We start from the raw sequence: 23,588 nt of genomic DNA on the forward strand, positions 1-23,588 counted from the left end.
TCTCCAGAAATGCTATGTTTGAGCTTAAACCTCTTTGTAAGTGCGCTGTCAAATTGTGATCTCCTCCGCCCTCCATTGTTTTTCAGCACTTCAAACTTTTCTGGCTTTCATTTTCAGAAAAAAACTAAAAATCTGCTACTTTCGTTTCTTTTAACCTGCACATGTGTGTGTGTGTGAGAGAGAGAGAGAGAGAGAGAGAAACTGTTGGCCTGGTTAGGTTGTTACACTGAATGATATCCATTTCCAAAATTCAAATAATACAGTTGTACTGTATTGATAATAATGATATTTTACTAAAACTGTTGTTTTACATACTGTATGAAGTTATTTTTCATACATTATTTTCATATCGTATTACAGTTTATAAACACAGCAAATGTGTGCCATTTGCATTCTGCTAATATTTACATTCTTAAAATCATCAGCTGATTGCATTTTACAGACATCATCACAGCCATTATTTGCTAAATGAAATGCATTTCACAGATTCATTTTATACATAAATTATCAAAGCTGTTTAAAAATGTAACTTACTTTATTTACAAATGCAGTAAATTACATGATGTAAAGCAGTGATTTCACCAGTATCGAATGTTGCTTTTGGCTCTAACAAAACTTTTTGTGGCCTGCACATTGTTTCTTCTGCCACAACTACAACCGTAAATTTAGTGGCATAGTACTTTCTTAACACTTTCCTCTCCATTGCATGAAGGATGAATAAAGATTCATTTCATTCTTATTTATGGAAGTCACTATTGAAAATTAACAGATTTTTAACAAGTCAACAACTGTAGCTCAACCCTAATAAACATGCATTAGTTACAGTAACTGACATCGGCAAACGGCTGTTTCTCGATTCGATTATTTTGTCGGTACTTGCTGTTGTGTATTCCAGTGTCTGGGACACAGTAGTAAGTACTTGTTAATTATAAGAAATAGTGATGAATTCTTAGACAAGTCACAATGTTGGTAAGCCTGATTTAATGCATGAAGGATTTTCATTTACCCTAATGAACTTTGGCGTCTAGGCCTATTTATTAGTAGTTAGAAGCTAACTTGGATATAATATGCATTATCAGTGGTATTTACCAAAACCACGACAGGCATATAAAGCCTAGCATAGTGTAATCTAATGAAAATACATCTTGCACTACATACGATGTGTAAGATGAAATCATGTTTTTGGATTAAATTTTAATGATCGCGTGATACATGAGATCAGAAGATACACTAATGCATACGCAAATTACAGTTCTTTTGTATCCTGAATATTTTTGAGTTTCACAGAATGTATTCAATGAGAATAAACTGTATTTGTATTTACAGAGTGAGCTTCGGTTCTGAAACCCGAAAAAATCCAAAAACTGAAACATGTGGTGCCGCCCTTGTAGCCAATTAAGATGGTGGCCGATTCAAAAATGGCCAGGTTCATAGGAGTTCCCAGACCATGGAATGCCAGATTTTCGAGGTCGGACTGTACATATGTAAAAATAAGATATTGATGTAAAAATAAGATATTGATGCCTATCCAGTGTAGATCACATAAAATAGAACTAATGTAGGTTCAATATCCCATCTGAAAGATAACATCTATAGAGGACTGGCATGCAGACAAATAACAATAGCTTTTTCTTTGATATATAAAAAGCCATTGATACCACATGGAGATACTTGATTTTCAAAACGTTGTACAAAAATAATATATGTGGTCACTTACCAGTTATCATGGAAAACTTTCTGACAGACCTTAACTTTCAAGTACAAATTGATGATATTCATTCAAAGACTCCCACTTAAAAGCAGAGTTGCACAGGGAAGTGTTCCCAGGAGCACCCTCTTTACACTAGCTATAAAAGATATCAGAATGAAAAATAATACAGGTATTAACATGGATAGTTTTACTGCTTACTACTAAGTGTCCAGCATTAGACATGCCGAACATATCATTAAAAGTAGGCACATGGGCCTTATCAGTAGGTTTGTAGTTCTCCACAGAAAAGAGAATAGCAATTTTGTTTTATAATAATGTAAAGTATAAAGATGAAGACTGACACAAAGATTAGAGATTGTCATATAACTATTAATCAAACAGCACTTTGTAGGCTTAGTCTTTTACCCCAACAGAAAAGCTAATATAGACTTCACCGAATCCAAATGCAAAATTCCATTAAATAATTTTTAAAATTTTCTCAGACAGATTTTGGTGGTAGTCAACCAACCTTGACATTGCTGTACAAAGCAACTGTTCATTAAGTCTGTTTTCTAGACTATGGCTGTCAAAAACATTATCCAGACCAGCCTCAGCTACATTGTAGTTTTTAAATCTTCCCCTGACCCTTCTATTTAAGTTGTGAGGGATGAGCTATTTCTAATAATAATAGATAATACTGTAAAACACAGGCAAGTGATTCACTAACAAATGACTATTTGATCAGGGAGATTTATTGCAAAAGATCACTCGCAACCTTTACCATTTAGACCCAGTGCATTGGTTGAGTCAACAAATATGATTAAAAAATTTCCTCTAGTATCAGAACTACCTCTGTGGAATATGCACAAGGTATAAACTTGTATGCACTTTAAATAATTATCTAAAAATTATTCACACACCCCAGAACATAATAAACAGCATGCAGTAGAACATATAACATGTAAAGGTTCACACTATGTACAGTATATGATATTCATTAAAGAGTTCAAATCTTCATCAACCATGGAATTTGCACCCTTATCACCAAGCAAAGCATACCAATTTTTCTTGCCCAACAATGCTTCTGTTTTTAGAGCAGACTTATGTGGAGCACGATAGACCACTGAAACGATTAAAGATATTCCATTACAGAAATTTGTAATTCTAAGTGATTCTTCAGTTTTATAGAAGCTCTTCAAAATTATAATTTAAAAAATACCCATGCACAACAAATTTGATTTTCACTTAACAAATTATGTGAAGATGGTAAAAATATAGGAATATGTTAGATTCCTGTCCATATAGGCATTAGAGGAAATGGAGCCACTAAAGCAGCAAAGCCATAACTAATATGACAATATCATATGTAGATATTCTTGTAAGTGATTATAAAATGCGTCCAAAACCCATTCTGTTAAATGAAACGGCAATAGGAGTCAGATTGATTTTATATCGAGGCTTTTCAGTTCAGCATTTCTCTCCAATGATTATGTTTGAAGAAAAGCTGGCCAGTGTTCATATTATGGTTGAGAGAAATGATACAGAAGCTCAAAGTTTAGCAGTTTTATTCTGTATATATGTAATGGAGAAGGAAGTGGAAAGGGGAGAGACAGAGTCCATAGAGTTTCTGTTAGAAGGCTTCGAGAAGGTGAAGGCTTCAAGAAGGTGAATTCCAGTTGTTCACATGCAATGGAATTCTTTTCAGAGTGTTTTCTTGGACCTCTGGAATTCATCAACTAGAAGACCCCTGCCAGAAACTCTACTGAATTGTGTCCACTTTTTATTTACTTCCTCGTATATACAGAGTGAGATTGCTGAACCTTGAGCTTCTGTATCATTTTTCTAAGCCATAATATGAACATTGGCCAGCTTTTCCCTAAAATAAGCATTAAAGAGAAAAAATTACACATAAAATTGAAAAGATGCAATATAAAATTCATAAAATTGAAAAGATGCAATGTAAAATCAGTTGAACTTGTATGTACTAATTTTTTTTATATAACTGAACATGTTTAAGAGAGGGTCTGCTTCCTTCTTATACATCTTTAAAACCCATTATAATCAGTAAATGACAGAATGTATGGAATAGTGAACCTTTTGTTATGATGGAATTCATCGTAATAAATGGAACAATAGAGCCTAGACAATCTGGTATGTCTATGCACAGAATGTAAAGTAGCACTAACAGTTTAACATTTCTTATCTGAATGCCCAAAACAAGTTAATCAGTCAGTCAAAAATTTTGTCAGAATCTCCACATTTTAAATTAACCCAGTTGTAAAATCCTCAAAAAGCTGCAATTTGATAAATGAAATCTTAACTTTATTATTAGCTCATTGGTCAGGTTAAACTACTTAATAATAATGATCTGACAAATCCAGTCATAGCCTTGATATTAGCTGGTTGTGCCTCAGCTTTACGTATCTGTAGTCTTGTAACACCAGTCATGCTACATCTTTACACTTAATGACTTTGTTTCCTCTTCCTATAGACTTTAAAAATCTGAACTGATCCCTATATTCCCAAATTACCTGTCTCCTGCCATAATGAGATATGTTGTCGTCACTGCAAAGGTTATTATGATTTGTATCCAAAATACATATAAAGTTTTTCATCCGTTGATGATAAATATAATTTGCGTTCAAACCTATATGAAAATTTCTATTTTTTTTAGAAAAGGCAGGTGATAATTGTCATTTCTAACTGGCTGCATGGTAATGTTTTAAGCTGTGTCTTGGTAGATCAGATTTTTCAAGATTAACATAGATGATATGATGGAGATCAGCTGTAATAAATGAATAGACTGCTTCCAACTGAAAAGTTAATTCTAAAGAGATATCTAGAAAAGTATCAGCAAATATACCATTAAAAGGTAGTCACCAGAAGCTGCTGAAAGAGAGCATAAGAAACTCAGCAGAAGTGAAGAAAGCCTTCAATCTGTGAGAGAGGATAGGTTGGGATAAGGATAACTATGCATTCAGTGAGAAAGGAGGCAGGCTAAAAGGAAGGTGACATGGCCAAAGAAAGGAATTGGGAGGAATAGAATCTGAATCTGAAAATAGCAGAAGGAAATAGAAAATATTCAGGATAGTAAAGTGACTGAGAAAAATAAAAAAAATATAAAGGGTTGAATTATATAAGAAAAGAAAACTGGGAAAATCAGGTTGAAAAGAAAATAACTAGATGATTGAGACAGTAATTGGAAAATATTCTGAATGATTAAAATTAATATGAATTTGAGGGTGTTGGCATGGTGGAGGGACTAACGGGGAATCAACAGCTGAATATCGAAAATGGAAAAGCCATCTAGAATTAGTGATTTGATAATAGCAGTAGAAGAGCAGGTCACCCATGATCTTAAAGATTAAATGAAAACCTGTCAAAGAAAAATGTAAATCTAGAGGAGTGGTAAAAAAAGCCAAACAGTTATGAAAATATCAGAATCAGTTATTGGGAATTTGGTCTCATACCAGAGAGACCAACATCATTTTTGCAATGAGGCAACAGGGAAAGCACCTAGCAAAAAGGATGGATCTTGAGAAGGCTTTTGACAGAGTATTGAGACAAAAACTTTGGATGGGCATTGCAAAGATAGGGAGTAAGAGTGTCTCCTTAAGCTATCAATATTATCCTACCATAACACAAGCTCTGTGGTGAAGACAGTGCCAGGTATATCAGAAAAACTTGAAATGTATTCATTAAAGATCAACCCTAGCCCCATTGCTGTTTATCATAGTAAATGAGCAAGCCACAAAGGAGTGCAGAAAGGAGGGCCCTGGGAGATGCTAGATGTTGATAAGCTAATGAACACCAGAATCAACAGATGAGGTGGAAATGCTGAAAATATGGAAGAATGGAATGGAGATAAAATTATTGGAACCAATTCTGTGTCAAAGAAAAAACATATGGGGACTGGCAAGGAATTAAAGGAAAAGTACAGTTAGGAAAGTTACCATGTTGTTGCCATAGGACAAGTGTACAAAATATACATGGAGTAGATTTTAGAATTACAAAATATTACGTGAACATCCCATAGCAATATGCCATAGGATAATTTCAGATTAGGCTCAGTGAACGTTGCTCTAACACCAATGTCACTGGCATCCTCTGCCAACTGAGAAGGTTGCAGGGAATCTGGAATCAAATCTAAGAACGGGATGACCCATTAAAATAACTTTTAATCTGTCGAGTGACTTTTCATTCTAAGCAAGTTTTTAGAAATGGTCAGTACTGTAGTAACTAGTCAAACAAAATAATATTTTAACAGATCTCTTAATATAAGGTGGAGAGTAGTATTTTTTGTAGCATGGCCACTGTTTTTCCTCAAAGAAATTACACTCTCATGGTCCCCCCAGGGCTCCATAAGGCAGACCAGCCAGTCTCCAAGAATTGTCTTTTAATTGGTCTCAGCCAGAATAGTGCTTGTTGGCAAAGTGATACAATATAAGGGACTCCGGCCAAGAGGGCTCTATTTGGCAAAGTGATAGAATATAAAGGACTCAGGACAAGAGGACTCTATCTGTCCACAGCAGCTACCTTGGTTTTCCCTTCATCCTACTCACACATGTGACAAGAGTACATATGACTGTCCCAGAGTGCACTAATCTCCAAGTTTTGCTCCAGAAAAGTGTTGGACAGTGCATTTATTGATCATCATATTAACTTTCAAGCTAAGTATATACTGCAGTTTTAAGACCCAGTGAAAAACTTTATTTCCTTGCAGTTTTAATGGGTAGGCTTATATTTGTTAAAATTGGGAGCCAGTAGGTCTCCTGCAAGGTGTACCTTATGGTAACTTTTATTCCTACTTATACTAAATACTAGTATGGCTTACCTCATGTCAGTATCTTCATGTTGAATTGCTCTACAGTTTTCCAGAAGTATTTTTATTCATCTGTAGATATAAAATTATCTTGGGGTCTGATCTCAAGCTTTCACAAAAGTGTATTGAATTGACCCCTCATCAGTTTCTGGGTAACATGTTGATTGCACCCAATACTGTCTGTTATGCTTCTTTCTTTTTGCCTTAACCAGTGTGGGAAAAACAGATGCCACATGTACAGTATTAGATCCATCTTGAACTGAAACTTAAAAAAAATCCATTTATGTGTGTACACAAAGAAAAAGTTTGAGCCTTCTTATTTCAAAACAACAATCCATTCTGTGGTTTTGCCTGACCATACAATTTTTTACCTGAAGAGCACAGAAAGTACTTATCAAATTTTTTTTTCACATTTTGCTTCATGAAATTTTAAATATAGATAAGATATATATTGACTAATTGATAAATAGGCAGTTTTTTGGGGGTAGGTGGGACAGATTGCACTAGCATGGGTAGGTCTTAGGAACTTGTGTTGCACATCAGATTTAATTATGTTTACAGTTTGGAAATTTAACATTAAAAATTGTCAAGTTCTTCATGGTTCACATCCAGGGAAGAATGAAAATGAGCAGGAGCATAACGAGCATGGTTACTATTGTTATTATTTTGCAAAATCTACAAAGGTAAGAATAAAAAAATGGGCACTCTTCATCTGTATTTACCAAAAGCTAATCATCCGATGAGGGTGTTCAAGGAATGCGTTCTCCCAGATTTATCCTTACCCACCCAACAATTATGAAAATATTTTCTCAACACATGCACTCGGGTACAGACAAAAATATTACTTCTTGACAACTTCATTGGCACTATTATTAAAGAATCACTAGGAGCAGTCTGGTGTCCTTTCTTTGGTATCAGGGATGTGAAGCAAATCTGTAATGCATTGCCGCACTGCAAAGCACTTGGTGTATGTACTTTATGACCAAGATGGTGGGTCATTCAGCTACTACTTGGCATAGGTCAGTCAGCTACTTGATATAGGCTAAAGTACTGTGAAATCTTAAAGTAATATTGAAGTTATCTTTATGCAGTGTACTTATCTCATAGATCTCATAGAATGATAATGAAATAATTTTAGTAAAATTTAGCCTTCTTGGAACTGCCAGTACGCAGAATGTTTAGGGATTTCTAGCATAAAGATGCCAGTTTCATGAGCTGTGAAAGAATATTGAAAAACTTCAGAGAATAGCTGACAATTAACTTATTATTATTATTATTATTATTATTATTATTATTATTATTATTATTATTATTATTATTATTATTATTATTATTATTATTATTATTATTATTATTATTATTATTATTATTCAGAAGGTGAACCCTGTTCATATGGAACAAGCCCACGGGGACCATTGACTTGAAATTCAAGCTTCCAAAGAATATGGTGTTCATTAGAAAGAAGTAACAGAAAGTAAAGGGAAATACAGAAAGAAGAGATCACTTATTAAAAAAAAGAAAAAATAAATTAAATTAATAAATAGATAAAAATGTAAGTAGATTATTAAAATTTACAAGTAGAATTATATTAGGGTAGTAATGCATTGCATCTTCGCTTGAACTTTTGAAGTTTCAATTGCATGATATCCTCGGGGAGACTGTTCCACAGTCCAACAGTGTGAGGAATAAAGGACCTCTGGAACTGAGAACTTCATGAGCAAGGCTTATTTACTGCATATTGGTGCTGCTGTTCAGCAAATCTGATTGCTCTGGGTGGGAAAAAGGGATCAGGGATCAGTTGTGAATATGAAAGATCTGTTAAAACACAACTTACGAAAAATTGACCAACAAGAGACTGCCTGTCAATGGTCCAAGTCATAACTGCTAATACAGTATTAAAAAAGAGAAACCGCCACGAATTGCTATGTCTAAGTGAGGTAAATCTGAGAACAGTATTCTAGTAAGGACAAATGACATAAAAGAGTTTGCATTGATTTTATCACTGTTATAAATATGTGAGGTCTTACGTACAATACCTAACTTTCATGCGGCATTTGTTGACATGTTCGTCAGATGTTTCTCAAAAGTAAGATGTGACTTGAAAGTTACACCTAGAATAGTTAAAGCTTAAGACTCATTCAGGGGAAGGGAGGATCATGTAACAAATTGTGCAACACCTGACAAAATAGGTCTTGGTTCCCTAAAGATCCCATCAACAGCAACTTGCTGATGCCTACCTGTAAGGAAATCTTGAAGTAAACATAAAACATATCAACCCACTCCAATATTCTGAAGTTGATAACTAAGTGATTTTTGATTTACTAAATCGAAAGCAGCACTAAAATCTATTTGAATTACTCTACACTGAAAACCCTTATCAAGGTGTTCTTGCAAATGGCATTTCAAATCTAAAAGGGCATTGCAGGTACCCAGCTACTTCCTTATACAGTGGCTTAAAAATAAGAAGTTTTTCTGCAACTTTGGAGAGCACAGGAAGAATAGAAATTGGCTTGTAAGTTACTGCAGTCTGCAGGTGTGCAATTCTTTGGAACAGGCACTGTATTACTAAGCTTGTGCTCATCTGCAACAATACTACTTAAACCTAAAAATCTATAGACTACTAATCTTGGGAGACAACACACTAGAAACCTTTTAAAAACCAAAGGGAAGAACCTATCAGGATCACCACCCCAGCTATCAAGATTGTTAAGAATATTTTTAGCATCCTTAGAGCAAAATGCAAATTTTATCCTTAGCTGATTGCTTAGCTTCAAAAGCTCGACAGAGGAGTTCAGCCTTTTCCTTAGGGCCACTATCCAATTTACCATCATATGTTAATAGTGGTGGAATGGACAAGCCAGAGCCAAAGATAGATGATGCCAATTCGATCCACCATAGATGAGACAGTGATTTCTTCAAGGTTTCCTCTTTAAGGAATTATTTTAATTTCTCTCAGCTATATGGTACTGTAAATTCTATTCGCAGCATGGTGAGACTTTACACAATGGTGTAATTTTAATATTTCATCACTATGTCTTGAATCTTGTTTGTTTGTCATGGTAAGTTCATCTACTTGTATCATCAAACCAAACCTGGTCATTTGTCCTGAATTTGATAGCCTTTCCAGAGACATACCTTATCAAAATAACCATCATTTCATTTACCTTCTTGAGATATGGATTAATACAGCATCTGAAATTTTAAGTCCCAGACAAGCTTTAGTAATGTGATCCCAATTGGCTCTAGATTTCAGCCAGACCGTTTTTACAATGGTAGCATTAGGAAAATACTGATTGACAGATATATCCATCTCAGTGGTGCAATGATCGAAAGTGCCTATATACAATACTCGCAGACCTTGGACTTGACAGTAGCTGGAACATCTATGAATATGAGATCTAATCTATTACCAGAAATATGTGTGGGTTCTTCAGCTAGCTGGACTAAATTAAAGGATACACAGAACTCATGAGCAGACGAGTCATGTTGATATATGGAATTTGAATGAAGCCACTCATTGTGCTTTGCATTGCAGTCACCACATATAAGGAATGAATCTTTTGAATCCTGTGACTGAGTTATACTAATCCTCTCCAAGAGACAGTCATAAATAGAATTGTCAATATTTGGATTGCAGTAAACAGCAAATACGTAAGCATTGTAGAACTTACTGAAAATCTTAAAACAAAGAATTTCATGGCAACCACACTTCAATTTTTTCTGACGATAAATAGGTTGTCCGGACTTAGCGTATACTGCCATATATCTTGCTCACGTGGGATGTTACGACAATAAGGTCAGGGCCCTCAAACCCAGTGCTTAAAAACTCGACCCTTAATTTGTTACTACTGTACTTACAAGTGTCTCAGATAAAAATATCAGATTGTAGCTTTGGGCACAACTCAGGAGATCAAGAAAATTTGACCTTAAGCCCTGAATATATGAGTAAAGTACTCTGCAATTTTTCATACAGTAATGGGTAGCAAGGCCCAGGGTTCAGCTCGATGTCTCTTGAAAGAATTATAATTAATGACATAAACTTTGTAGCAAAACTAGTAAACAGACTTCTAAAAAGAGCAACATAATAAAAATTGACAGAACAATAATAATACAATCAACAGCAAAAGTGTTTGTTATGTATAAAAATTTTATTGAAAATATAAATAAACCTGACCATATGTCATGGAAGAAAGCACCGGAAACAACTGGTCAATAAGGTAGCTCTGTCACATATTTTAAGGCAAATAAGAAACCCGCCAGTTTTGCCACAACAACGGGCAGGGGGAGGGAGTTGGGATAGATTAAGAAATTATAAAAAGCCTAGAATAAAAAGATCAGGTAAAGAAGGCACTTTCCTAATACATAATCCACCAAGCAACTTTTGTTTTCTCATCAGCCTGTCCTACACAGTTTTCAAAAAACAGTAAAGTGAATAAAAAAAGAGGAAAAATGCTTGATTGTACCCTCAAGCAAGGAAACTCAAACCCAAGACCATGGAAGGACTGTGGCTATGGCTCATTCAGGGTTGGAGAACATGGTTTGCATTCTGAGTAACATTCTCTTAGAAGGGTTGCTTACCAAGGCTAAAGGGTCCCTTCTACCAGCTGGTTTGATTACGAGGTGTTCTTCTCGTAGAAGAGTTGCCTGCCAGGGTTAAAGGGTTTCCTCTACCCTGAGTAGTGTAGGCAGGGACATCATACCCTAAAGTGAATGTTGCTAAGGGAAAGCCGCATTAACCCACTACGCATAAATGTACCGTATAAGGAGTTCATTTAATGGCCAAAATCTTGCAATTTGCCAGGCTGTTGCCAATACTCATAGTCAGGAATTTTCAAATTTGATTCAATCCCTCCATCAAAGGGGTTTGAGAAGTATTGATCTCAAAATTTTATTCAGTGGTTGCATTAAATAATATAGAGATGTGAACAGAAAATAGACAACTCATATAGGTGACTGGAATTTTATTTGAGATGTGTTATTGTTTTGCATTTGTCATGCAAATTTTATTGAGTTCTCAGAATCATGTAGAGGATTAGATTTAAGTTCAATTACATTATTATTGGAAAAATTTTAAAACATTTACCTTACATTGCTATATTTATATCAGGGATTAGATAAAATTGTCCATTGTAATTTTATCATTACAGTACTAAGATAAATATTTTTAATGCTAAAAACTTGGCTCCATTTGTTTTTTGTGTATGTAGGTAAAAGTGAAGTTTTCTTTGGATGTTGGATGTTTTTATTTTAAACTTAATAAAACTTGACCTATGTAGGTATCTTGTGTATTATTTCAGTAAAAAACATAACTATTGGCCAATGGGCAAAAGCTTTCTCTTAATTAAACCACTGTATAACGTACCATTACTGAATGTGGGGCAGGAATATTCAAAATGAATACAGTAACAATGCCCTGCTATTAGGTAACCAAAAGAGAGAGACATCAAAATTCTACCACTGTTATAAGACTGGGTAAGGGGTTTATATTTATGTATTTTTTGTTTTTCCCAGTTATAGAAGCTTTAAATAATATTTCTGTTTCCTTGGAAATTTGACACTAGTTATGGTAATTTGTTATAACTTTGAGTATTTTTTCCTTGCAGATTAGAACTTCCTAACTCGCCTTGCAGTGAAGCTATGTCTGCAATTAGCGAAGATCTTGATGACACCTCTAACAAGGAATCTTTTGCGTGATAGTTTGTACTTAGCATAGCTGCGGGTTTGCTTTAATATTAAGAAAAGATTTTATTGTGTGGAGTAAATATTATTATTATTATTATTATTATTATTATTATTATTATTATTATTATTATTATTTGATGCTGTAATTATGCTACATATGAGAACCAAACTGTTTGAGAGTGATCCAGTGATTGATGGTGATTTTATTGCCTGGAGAATAGATAAAGCTTTAAATAAATTGTATATATGTACAGTAATTGAAGTGTTTCATCAAAGTGTCCTATGAATGGTGCTTATATGAAAAAGCAGTCTTCAAAATGTTTTAGCAGATCTTTCTTTTATATATACATTTATATGTACAGTATACAGTGAATATACTGTATTTGTCTTGCTAAACAGTGACATTCCCAATGTGTTCTTAATACTTTCCAGGACCCTATTAGTGTATTATTCCTTATATTCTTCTGAAAAGCAGGTGACCCTGAGTTGGAATTAACATACCTGTTTAACTGTACTTACAGTGCTATATATATACTACTATAATGTTCTTAATTTTTGTGCATGATAATTTATCTTGATAGTTTGACTACATTTTCAAATTGAAAGCAACTTGAGACTAGGGTTTTGCATAATATAACACTAACAGTATTCAGAAGAAATTTTTGGTTTCATAACTTTGGAAAGATTTAATTTGCATAATAGATTACTATGTATATTTTCAATAAATTTTTTTTCACATTTTATGAAAATGCATCACAGTAATGAACAGCACATTATTGGATCACCTGCTTTCCTTCAGGTATTATGTGTGTATGTTACAAATTTACAGTTCCTGTGTTCACATTTCAAACCATGATTTTGTTTTTCCAGTAACACCTTATCCTTGGGAGACTTGTATTGTAGGAGATATTAAAATATGCACATGAGGAATCTGATTAAATTTTGATTATTATTGTATTTTATTATGAGGTAAATACTTGACAAATGGTTTGATCTAAACATCTGTCTTTCACCCAAGGAAAAGGGTGCAGTTTTTGTAGTATTTCTACCTATTTGAAGGTTCTGGAACTTTCCAGTGGTTGAGTGTTATTTTATAACATTTGGAAGCTCTTACTTTTTATTCTGGAGAGGAGGATTACCTCTGGGTGTTGTCTGTGGTATGACATAGATTGCATATTGTCCATAACAGTATGTAAGAATGCCAGTCAGTAAGGACACTGCATCATGTTGCCACAGTTACCTCTTATTGTTTGCTTCCCAGATCTTCTGCCATGGAAGAGTGGAGATAGCCCAACTTTTTTCTCATTACACCTTACCAGAGGTGATGACTGTTGCTCAAATTTTAACTTGAAACTTCAATAATCTTGTGAATGTACTAAGTTTTCTGTGTAAATCTTTGTGAAGATACTTTTGCTTTAGCACTGTTAACATTTTGCAAGAAAAGTATGCTTGTTTTTTATATTATTTATATTTATATATATATATATCACCATAAGCTTTTTACATGTTAGCATATAAAGAATATATATTAATAGAACAGTGCATTCAGTTCAGCCTACTTTTAATGGATTTCCACTTACATTCAGTAAATATCATCATCCCTGGTGTGTTTCAAGGAACTGTCTTTTTGTATCAGTTTTCATCCATCTGTGTTATTTATTTGTTTTGATCCAAATATTCTGTAGATTATTTTCTCATCATTAGCTAACCTCATCAAAGCTATTCATTTTCAGAAATATTCACATGAATCCTAAAAGAGAATGGTTTGTAATGATTTGTACGAATTTTACATTATAGATATGTACAGTTAAAATAAGACTAACAAAAATATCAGTCCTTTGTTTATCCTACTCTACTTAGAATATGGAATGAAAAATTTTAGCAGTATTGGATGTAAGCAATGAATGCTTGATTTAAGTTGTTTATTAGCTAAATGACCTCTTCAGCAACATCACACATTTAAGTCACCTTTTACCCTTACGGAGCTGGATGTGAGATGATTTCTCTCCTCTCTCTCTCCTATCCATTATTCATAGTGCTAGAACTTTTACGTTATCTAAATCTTCATTGACCACAAGTTGATTTCATGTGGCCTGGATAGCTACTGCTTTTCTGACCAATTGTTCCTCATCCTCCTCATCACATATCCAAACCATCTCAACCTTTGGGATCTCGGTCTGTTTTCCAGCTTCTTTACACCATTCATATTGTGATCTTTCCATTGTGCTCTATCCATGATTCTCAACATCATGTGGTTATATCTTTTCAAACTCTTCCATTTTCTTAGTCAGTTAGGAAGTTTCTGCTGCATAGATTCATTCAGGCTTTATGTCGCCACTGTAACCCTTAGCTCACTCTGCCAGAGGGCCATTATTATTTACCAGTAGTCTAGGCATCTCTCACCATTTCATCCATGTGACAGCAGTAGATACTAATCTTTGCTCATTTCCTACATGAGGGTAAATATTCATATGGATTAAAAATTATGTAGCCCAAAATGGCAAACCAACAACTGGATAGCATTTAAAGCATGTAAAGCAGTAAGCAGGATAGATGAGGCCTTTCATGTTCTAGAGAGCTCTCTAACTCACTTGTCAAGTAATCATGTAACATATTTCCTTGGTGAGCAAATTTGTTTATGAAGTGCTTTTCATTATTTCCAACCCTTTGTAAAATCTTCATTTTGAAATTCACATCTAGCATTACTGCATTCAGCAAAGTGTGCTTTGTAATTCTGATTTGATTCATCAATCCCATTGGTTGTAAGCATGCCATATTTTGCAGTCTGAGTTCTCAGGTTTACCTCTCTTTTGCAGAGAGAAGAATAACGCTTACTGCTGATGCTCAGTTTGGATCCTTGCCTATAGAACAGTTACCCACCTCACTTTTTGTGAGCTTACACAGGCGAATAGAGTTCTTTTCAGTTCCCAGGTGTTTCCTCAGCACGTATAGCATGGCATCTCAACTAGTAATTTCAGTGATGTTACCTAGGTCTAGCTAAATACATAAGGGGAAGAGAAATGCAGAAATTACTTTAGTGGGATTTAAAAGACAGGTGGAAGGGAAGCACTGAAATATTTGGGACATAATTAAAGTTCAAAGAAGATATTCTTACATTTGTTTTACTGTAGAGGCAAGACATTTCTACAGTAGCCTTTGCCTAAGGGCATTCTTTGGTAGGCCCAGGGCAACATTGCTACCCTGAGGCTCCCAACTTATTCATGCCAGTCTATCATGTTATTTTGGTTCAAATCTATGGATTCTATCCACTTGAGTAAACTTCTGTTTGATCGAAAAACTAAACTTTATTATTTTGAAATTTTTCTCTTCCCTTATTTAATCAGTTTGTAAAATTAAGAAACCAGCATGAAGTTTAAATCATTTCTATTAAACGCGCAATGTAAAATTTTCAAATAATGTTATATTTACTGACAAAGATAAAAGAAGCAAAGACACAGAAATGCCCAAAAATTTTTAGATATTTAAGTAAAATTGTAAATAAAATATGTGAATAATTATTATTACAGTATTATTGTTATTATATTACATATTCAGAATATGAAACTATTTGTATGGAACAAGCCCACAGGGGCTATTAACTTGAAATTCAAGCTTCCAAAGAATATGGTGTTCATTAAAAGGATGTAAAGGGAAATTTAGAAAGAAGAGATCCCACTTATTAAAAAAGAAAAAAATATTAGATAAAAATGTATTAAAATGCAAGGAGAATATTATTAGGCTTGAACCTCTGAAGTTCCAATGGCATGACATCCTCTGGGAGGCTGTTCCACAGTCCAGTGATGTGAAGAATAAAGGACCTCTGGAACTGAGAAGCAGACATCCACACCAGAGAACAGTATTCTGGTAAAGGAAGCACAAATGACCTCAAACGGATTGCATTGATTTTATCACTGTTATAAATATATGAGGCCTTACGAACATTACCCAACTTTCGTGTGGCATTTGCTGTTGCTGAAACTTTCATTTGATGTTTCTGAAAAGTTAGACGTAAGTCAAAAGTTACACCTAGAATAGTTACAGCTTCAGACCAATTCAGCAAAGTTCCATCCACTTGAAGGGGAGGATGGGATGGGAAATCTATATGAGATCTGCTAATCAATAGTATTTTAATTTTACTGGAGTTCAGCCTCATACCCCACCGACTACTCCATTCCCTGATCTGGCCCATATCCCTATTGTGGCTGAGGGCAGATTCATTTCTCATAAGTGGAGACTTTACTACACTCACAAGCTTTGCATCATCGGCAGACTGAACAATCTTGTTTTCCAGGCCAACAACTATACCACTTTTATACACTAAAGTTAACAATGGACCAAGAACGCTACCCTGTGGAACTCCAGACAAAATAGGTCTTGGTTCACTAAAGATTCCATCCACAGAAACTCGTTGCTACCTACCTGTAAGGAAATCTTGAAGTAATTCTAAAACATAGCCACCCATTCCAAGATTCTGAAGTTTATAAGTCAGTTTTTTAGCACTTTGCAGAGCACAGGGAGAACAGAGATTGGACTGTATTTACTGCAGTCTGCAGATATGCCACTTTGGAACAGGCACTGTATTATTAAGCTTCTGCTCATCCGCAAAGTTACTACATATGGTGGTATAAAAATCTATAGAATCTACTAATCTTGAGAGACAACACACAAACTTTTTTTTACTAAACAAAGGGAAGAACCCATCAGGATCTTCTCCACCCCAGCTATCAAGATTATCCAGAATTTTCTTAACATCCCTGGAGTGAAATGTAAATTTTGTAAGAATAGGTTCAGGACGACAAGTATCGGGGAGCGGGACATCCTCAGTTGATTGCTTAGCTTCAAAAGCTCAATAAAGCAGTTCAGCCTCCTAAGGCCAATAATCAAGCTACCATCATCTGTTAATAGTGGTGGAATGCAAGTTTCCTCTCCAAGGAGTTATTGTAACTTCTCTTGGTTGTATGGTAAGTTCTATTTGCAGCATGGCGAGACTCGACAAAAATGGTGTAATTTTCATTTGAATTATTTCATCTCAATGCGTTGAATGCCTGACAAGCTTCAATAATGTGATCCCAATTGGCTCTGGATTATAGCCAGACCATTTTTCCAATGGTGGCATTAGGAATACAGTATACAGTACTGATTGACAGATATGTCCATCTCAATGGCACGATGATCAGAAGTGCCTACATGTACACAGACCTTCTTGGACTTGACAATAGCTGGAACATCTGTGATATGAGATTAATCTATAACCAGAAGTGTGCATGGGTTCCTCAGTTAGATGGACAAAATCAGAGGATACACAGAACTCAAGAGCAGACCAGCCATGTTGATGTGTGAAATTTGAATTTAGCCACTCATTGTGCTTTGCATTACAGTCTCTACAAATAACAAATGAATCCTGTGACTGAACCATAGTAAATCTTTCCAAAAGACAATCATATATAGAATCATCGATATTTGGATTTCAGTAAACAGCATAATACATAAACATTGTAGAATTTACTGAAAATTTTGAAACAGGGAGCCCAACTAATAGTCGGGGCAGTAGTGGTTATAGGGGCATTAGCTGGTATGTCAATTGCAAGTTTAGCAAAGATTGAACAAGTGAGGGCAGAATTAGCTGTACAGGGGAAAGCTTTGACGTCATAACGGGATAATAATAATAAATTACGAGAGGGTTTTTGAGAAATTGAGGAAATCTCTGAATGTGTTGCTGGTTACTGTTGATGGTGTTTGGGGAGACTTAGATGTAACGATTGTATTTTTCACTTGCCAAACTACCTTACTTAATATTGAGAAAGCAAGAGAGTCTTTATTGGGTGAGATTCAAACTCAGGTTCAAGCAGTAATAGCAGCCTCGGAGGGGCGTATTTCTGGGGACATTTTACCACTGGGAGTATTAGAATCTAATCTGAAGAATGTGGCATATCTTTATGGTTCACAAATAATTTTCACACGGGGGATTTTGAAGGTATGCTTATCTGATAAAGGGTTAATTGCAGAGGTTCCTGTTAGCAATAAGAAAGCATTTCAAAATTTTATTATCCAACCTTTTCCTAGTAGTTTTAAGGGTTCGGTGGTGACATGGGATGCAATAGAGACTATGTATATTTTGGGAGAAGAGTTTCAGTCTTTTGCTATTGAATATGAGTCAGGGTGTGTATGGTTCACAATAGATACGTTTGCGACATTGGGATTTTTGTTCTAAGGAACGTAGGCTTGATGGGGTGTGAATTGGAACCTAGTCATGACGAGACACCTTGATATTGTAACTTTAAGACGTTACCCCAGTTGAGTTTTTTTTTAATATTGTGTATCAGGATGATGATAATGTTTTTATTTTTTTCTCCGAGTCTTTTTGCTCCTTTTGTTTTTCTCCCTGTGTGTGTTTTTTTTATTTGGTGAATTTAGAGAACATTATATGGGGCCTTAGTGTCTTATGCTTCTAAGATCAGGCTGGGTTTATTGGCTGACTAAGGAAACTGTGCCTTCGAGAGGGGACAAATCTTTATCAGACTTGGTTGATAGTTCCAATTTAGGTGTAGTTAAGAAGGAAAAGGTCAGCAATATGGCAGGTAATGATGAGGATAAGACATTAATTCACAAAGTCACAACAGTATCTGCGGGAATTCAACCATTCTCAGGGTTGGTTAATGGGGCTCTTCCCCAACTGGTAGAGATTTTTATTGAGGAGGTGGATAATTACCTGAAAGTTAAGAAAATTACAAATGGCATGCAGCAATTTAACGGAGCAAGGGAATTCTTGGCCCTTGACTAAGGGGATATTGGTCAACATTGTCATAGCTATTTGTTTGGCAGATGCAAGATATGGAAGTATCTCAAGGAGTTCCTTAGGAGGGCATATGGGGTTGCTGAAATGCGAGATGTAGGTGTGTGATGTAAGTGCACTATTTAAAATCAGGAAAGGCCAGGACTTGACGGTTGGGTTTAGTTCTAGGCTATATGATCAGACTATAGATTTAGTAAAGAAATTGAGAGGGTCTGACTGGGCAAATGGTAACAATATTTCTTTGGACAACTTAGGGAGATTGTTGCATTTTGCGTGACTCTTACATTAGGTCCCAGATGCTATAGTGGATAGCTTTGATAAGGATATACAGTAGAGTACATATCTGATGAGGTGCTTATTTTTTTTCAGGTTTGCAAGCACGTGTGGAAATGTCCTGCAGTTGATAGTACCTTTTTCAATGAGATGCTGAAAGCTTTTGCAGGCATTCCGAGGAACCTGTCACAAGGGGATTCAGGTTTTGCCTCTGGCAGTTTTTGTGTCAAAGTAGACATTGATAGAAAACCCATTTTAGCTTCCAGTGGTCTTGGTGCTAGGGTAGATAGGGATAGGAAATTCATGGATCAAACACCACAGTTTCAGTGTTTTAACTGTAATAAATTAGGGCACACTAAGAAGAATTGCCCAAATTAGATATTGTGCAGCATAGTTCTGACCACTTTTGGCGGTCTTGTCCGTCTCCTAAACGGAACAGAGGTAGACCTGTATTTCAGGATATGAGTACAGGGGGGTTATTCAAGGGGATCTAGGGATCAGCAACATTTTTGGAAGACTGATGAACAGTAGGAAAAAGGATAATGAATTGTTCTTGTCATGTAGCACTTTTGGGAGACGTTCCAGAGCCAAAGCCCATAGTGAAGGGGACCGTTACTGGTTCTGAGGTTTTAGTTTTCATTGATACAGATGCTTTGGTCAATTTATCATACTACAGGTATGACTTTTATCGGTTATGTTTTCTAAGTACCAGTTGAAACCTTCAAAAGAGAAGGTATGTGATGTTCAGGCTCATAAGTTGGATGATTTAGGTTCAGCTACTATTTGTTTCGCTCTAAGGAACCAGTTAATTAGGGAACCAGTTTTGACAATAAAGGGTGTTGCTTTGGGGAAATAGAATTTTACTGGGTCATCCGGCATGTAGAAGTAATCTATCTCTGTTCAAACTGGGGTTCCTAGTGTTTTTGTACCATATGTGGGTAGAAATGAAATGGAGGGGAATACTGTAATGGGTGATATTAATGATAATAAGTGTTTGGTTCCCAGCCTGGTAATAATCATTTATGGGCACTACATAAAAAGAAATGTTATAGATTTTGACACGATACTTTACTCTGTAAACTTGCTGGAGTGCATATTACAGATCTAGAATAGACAGCATACAAATACTGCTTTTGTACAATGATTCTTAGATACCATACTTTACAAGTTTCACTTAACATTCCCCTTCTTAAGAAAAAGAGATCAAACAACAGGACAAAACTTTAAGAACATAATCAGCACATCAGGTACCTGCAACATCACTAGCATCAGCACATAAAATACAGGAAATGGCATAACAAAACACAAATGGGATCAAAAAAAATCAAATGAGACCTTCTTCTCCTAAAGACAAATGGAACGCATCACTCAAGAGAGTGAGAACTTTATCAACGCAGTTTTAAACAATAGCAAGCTTAAAGATTCAGTCTTTCTGGAGCTTTAATTGTTCTACCAGACCTTGTTTTCATAATGTCTGACTCAGTGTTATTACTCTTTGACACATCAGGAGCCTTGCAAGGTACTGAACTTCTCTACTATTTATGTTACTAGCATTGGCATCAATATCAATAACGGCTATGCCACTCCACACGAATTATATATATGTTATGGGGGTATAACAGATTGAATTTGGTGGCAGCGGTGTGCGAAAGTTTAATTTGGTGACAGCAGTTAAAAATTTGATTGGTTAAAAGTAGGAATTAAATAGATTGATTAGGTAATTCAGTCAGGAAAAATAGGCTAATTGATAACATTATGCCTCGGGCATTGGCTAGCCGCAAGACGTTTTCATACGTCTTGTCAACACCTAAATGAGGAGAACCAAATTTACAATGTACAATATCTAGAACTTGTGGTACTAGACTCTCTGGCACAATGATTTGTGTAGTTTCACCCATGCTTAGACTACTTCGTAAGTTATACTTAACTTTCCTAACTAATAAATTATTCTCCAATTCTAGTCCAGAAAAAGGCAACTTATACCCTTTCTTCAGTAAAACTCCTCTGAGAAATGCCTTAGCATCTGATAGTAATTTATCTTCATCTTGCTTCTCTTCGAGCAAGGGTATGTCCCAAGTGACCTTTTCACCAGTAATATAACACACAGCGTTTCCCTCAACATCACGAACAACAGTCTCTTCCGAGACTGCCGACACACTATTTCTCTCCGAAGTATGCACCGTAGGAACGTGTTTGTCCCCTACATGAGATATCTCAGAACTACTAGTATCCGAGACATGAGACACCAAATGTCTACTCTCGTCTTCCGCACAGGATTCGGTATGTACTCCCTCATCCTCAACCGGAAAATATCTGCTTAATGCATCTGCAACCACATTATGCTTACCTTCAATGTATTTGAGGCTTGCATCAAAATCTCTCAATGTCAAAAACCAACGTGCTCTCTTGGGCGATAAATTTGGCTTATTGAAAAGCTCTAGCAACGGTTGATGATCTGTAAAAATCTCAACTTTATCTCCCATCAACAACATCTTGAAATGAACAAGGCTAGAGACGACTGAAAGCCTCCTTGTCCACAACTGACATCAGCCTTTCGTTACTACCATGCGTTTTGAACTTTCTGCTATAAAAGCAATTGGATGTAATTTTCCTCAAATTTCTGCATCAAACATGCACCTATACCTTCCTGACTCGCGTCAGTCACCAAGGTGAACGGTTGACTAAAATCTGGAAACTTCAAAACAGGTGGGTTCACTAAAGCATTCTTAAGCTTCTCAAAAACTATTTGCTGAATGCAATGATTTTGCAACTGAGCGCTCGACCTAGTTCCATCTTGAAGCGATCTTTCTTTCATCACACCTTATAACATGGTAATTCTAAATTAGACGTATTTCCTTATATAGTGCTCGCCACCCCATAAGAGCGTCTCGCTCTCTTAATGGTGAACTAAAATAAAAGCATATGTATAAAACATAACAAATAGAGCTATGCTCAATTAGCAATGTCTACTGAACTGCAGTTTTAAGTACTGCTCTCATGAAGTACTTGCAAAGTCACTGGGGTCGTTTTCTTAGAGCCCTTGCATGTAGTCTTACAAGCACAAATAAGCTTTACTACCCCCACAATAAGAATTATCAGTAGAATAGCCACTAAGATTATCAATATAGACGGCAAGATGTATTTCTGATACTCGATCATTATTGGATCATCTTCTTCTAATGGTGGAATAGTTATCGGTACCTGTTGTAGGCACTGAACTACATCATGATCGTTACGCATATGATGCATGAATATCTTCTCGAACTGTTGAACACAGCACGGCTAATTACGAGGAAGTCTGTTGATACCACATGGCACGAAGCATCAAACAGCTTAGATCCTTGAAGAATGAATGACGTCGACTTGTTACCCTGGCACATCGTCGTAACAGGACATTCTTTGCAGTATACGGCAGTGAGAGTTCTGGTGGAGATTATGTGGTATTCAAGTGGAAACTGTACAAAGCCACATTCTGTCGGTGTCTGTCTATGAACTAATGATAATTCACAACCACCCACAGATACAACTCGCAACTGGAAAACATTACTGTCACACACATACTTCTCCCTAACTAAGGTACATCCTGTCTTATAATCAGCTCCCAAACCTTGATACTGATCTCCTAAAATGAACATGGTCTCTAATCCATCCCATGTCACTATTAAGTCTCCAAAAGCACTCGGAAAAGGTCTGATAACAAAACTAAGAAACGGTTTCTTGGTACTGACAGGAACGTATACTATTAATCCCCAATCAGACAATCTCACCCTCAAAACATTATAATACAAATACAAATCTCCTCCCGTGAATAATACTTTCGCCCCATGTAGATAAGCGGAATTCTTTAGAACATTTTCTAGGGACTAATTTACACTCTGGAAACTTTGAGTGGAAAAAATCAGAATCTATCAGGTTAACTGAGCTGCCAGAATCAATGAAGATAGCAATTTCAATGCCATTAGAAAAACCACGCACAATCGGCCTAGGTTCTGGTAAGTCTAAGACCTGATTGCTCATTATCCTGTGTCCGTCTTCGAACTTACCTTGTGAAAATTTTGATGTTCATTTGTGTACCTAGAACTTGCATCATGAGGAATTCTTCTGTCAGATCTAGTAAAACCACCCCGTGATTTCTCTGAATAATCTCTATTCTTTGTGGCTGGGCAAAATTTCCACCCATGGTCTGAAGATTTGCAAGCTGAACAATATCTCACTCTGCAATTTGACTTACTATGTCCCACCTTATCACAGTTAAAACAATGAATCGTTGTGACTGATCTCTCTGGAGTTTTCTTCGAGAAGTATTCTGTGGTTTCGAAACTGCTGCT

General features: G+C 35.7%; 1 protein-coding gene across 7 annotated transcripts in view; it reads left to right on the top strand.

The window, feature by feature from the left end:
• The window catches only part of LOC136842602 (unconventional myosin-XVIIIa-like), a 1,295,621-nt gene extending 1,283,321 nt beyond the window's left edge, over positions 1 to 12,300 (top strand). For 5 of the 7 annotated variants that reach the window (XM_067110180.1, XM_067110181.1, XM_067110178.1 and 2 more), the window contains one exon: positions 12,116 to 12,300. In XM_067110180.1, the coding sequence (XP_066966281.1) occupies positions 12,116 to 12,206 (91 nt within the window). In that variant the 3' untranslated portion in view covers positions 12,207 to 12,300. Of the gene's footprint in view, positions 1 to 1,326; positions 2,708 to 12,115 lie in introns of those variants that run through there. The other 2 variants (XM_067110182.1, XM_067110177.1) reach the window with 1 other exon arrangement.
• The last annotated feature ends 11,288 nt before the right edge of the window (positions 12,301 to 23,588 follow it).

The sequence above is a fragment of the Macrobrachium rosenbergii genome, chromosome 10, assembly GCF_040412425.1.
Source record: "Macrobrachium rosenbergii isolate ZJJX-2024 chromosome 10, ASM4041242v1, whole genome shotgun sequence".
In the NCBI taxonomy this organism is placed as follows: domain Eukaryota; kingdom Metazoa; phylum Arthropoda; class Malacostraca; order Decapoda; family Palaemonidae; genus Macrobrachium; species Macrobrachium rosenbergii.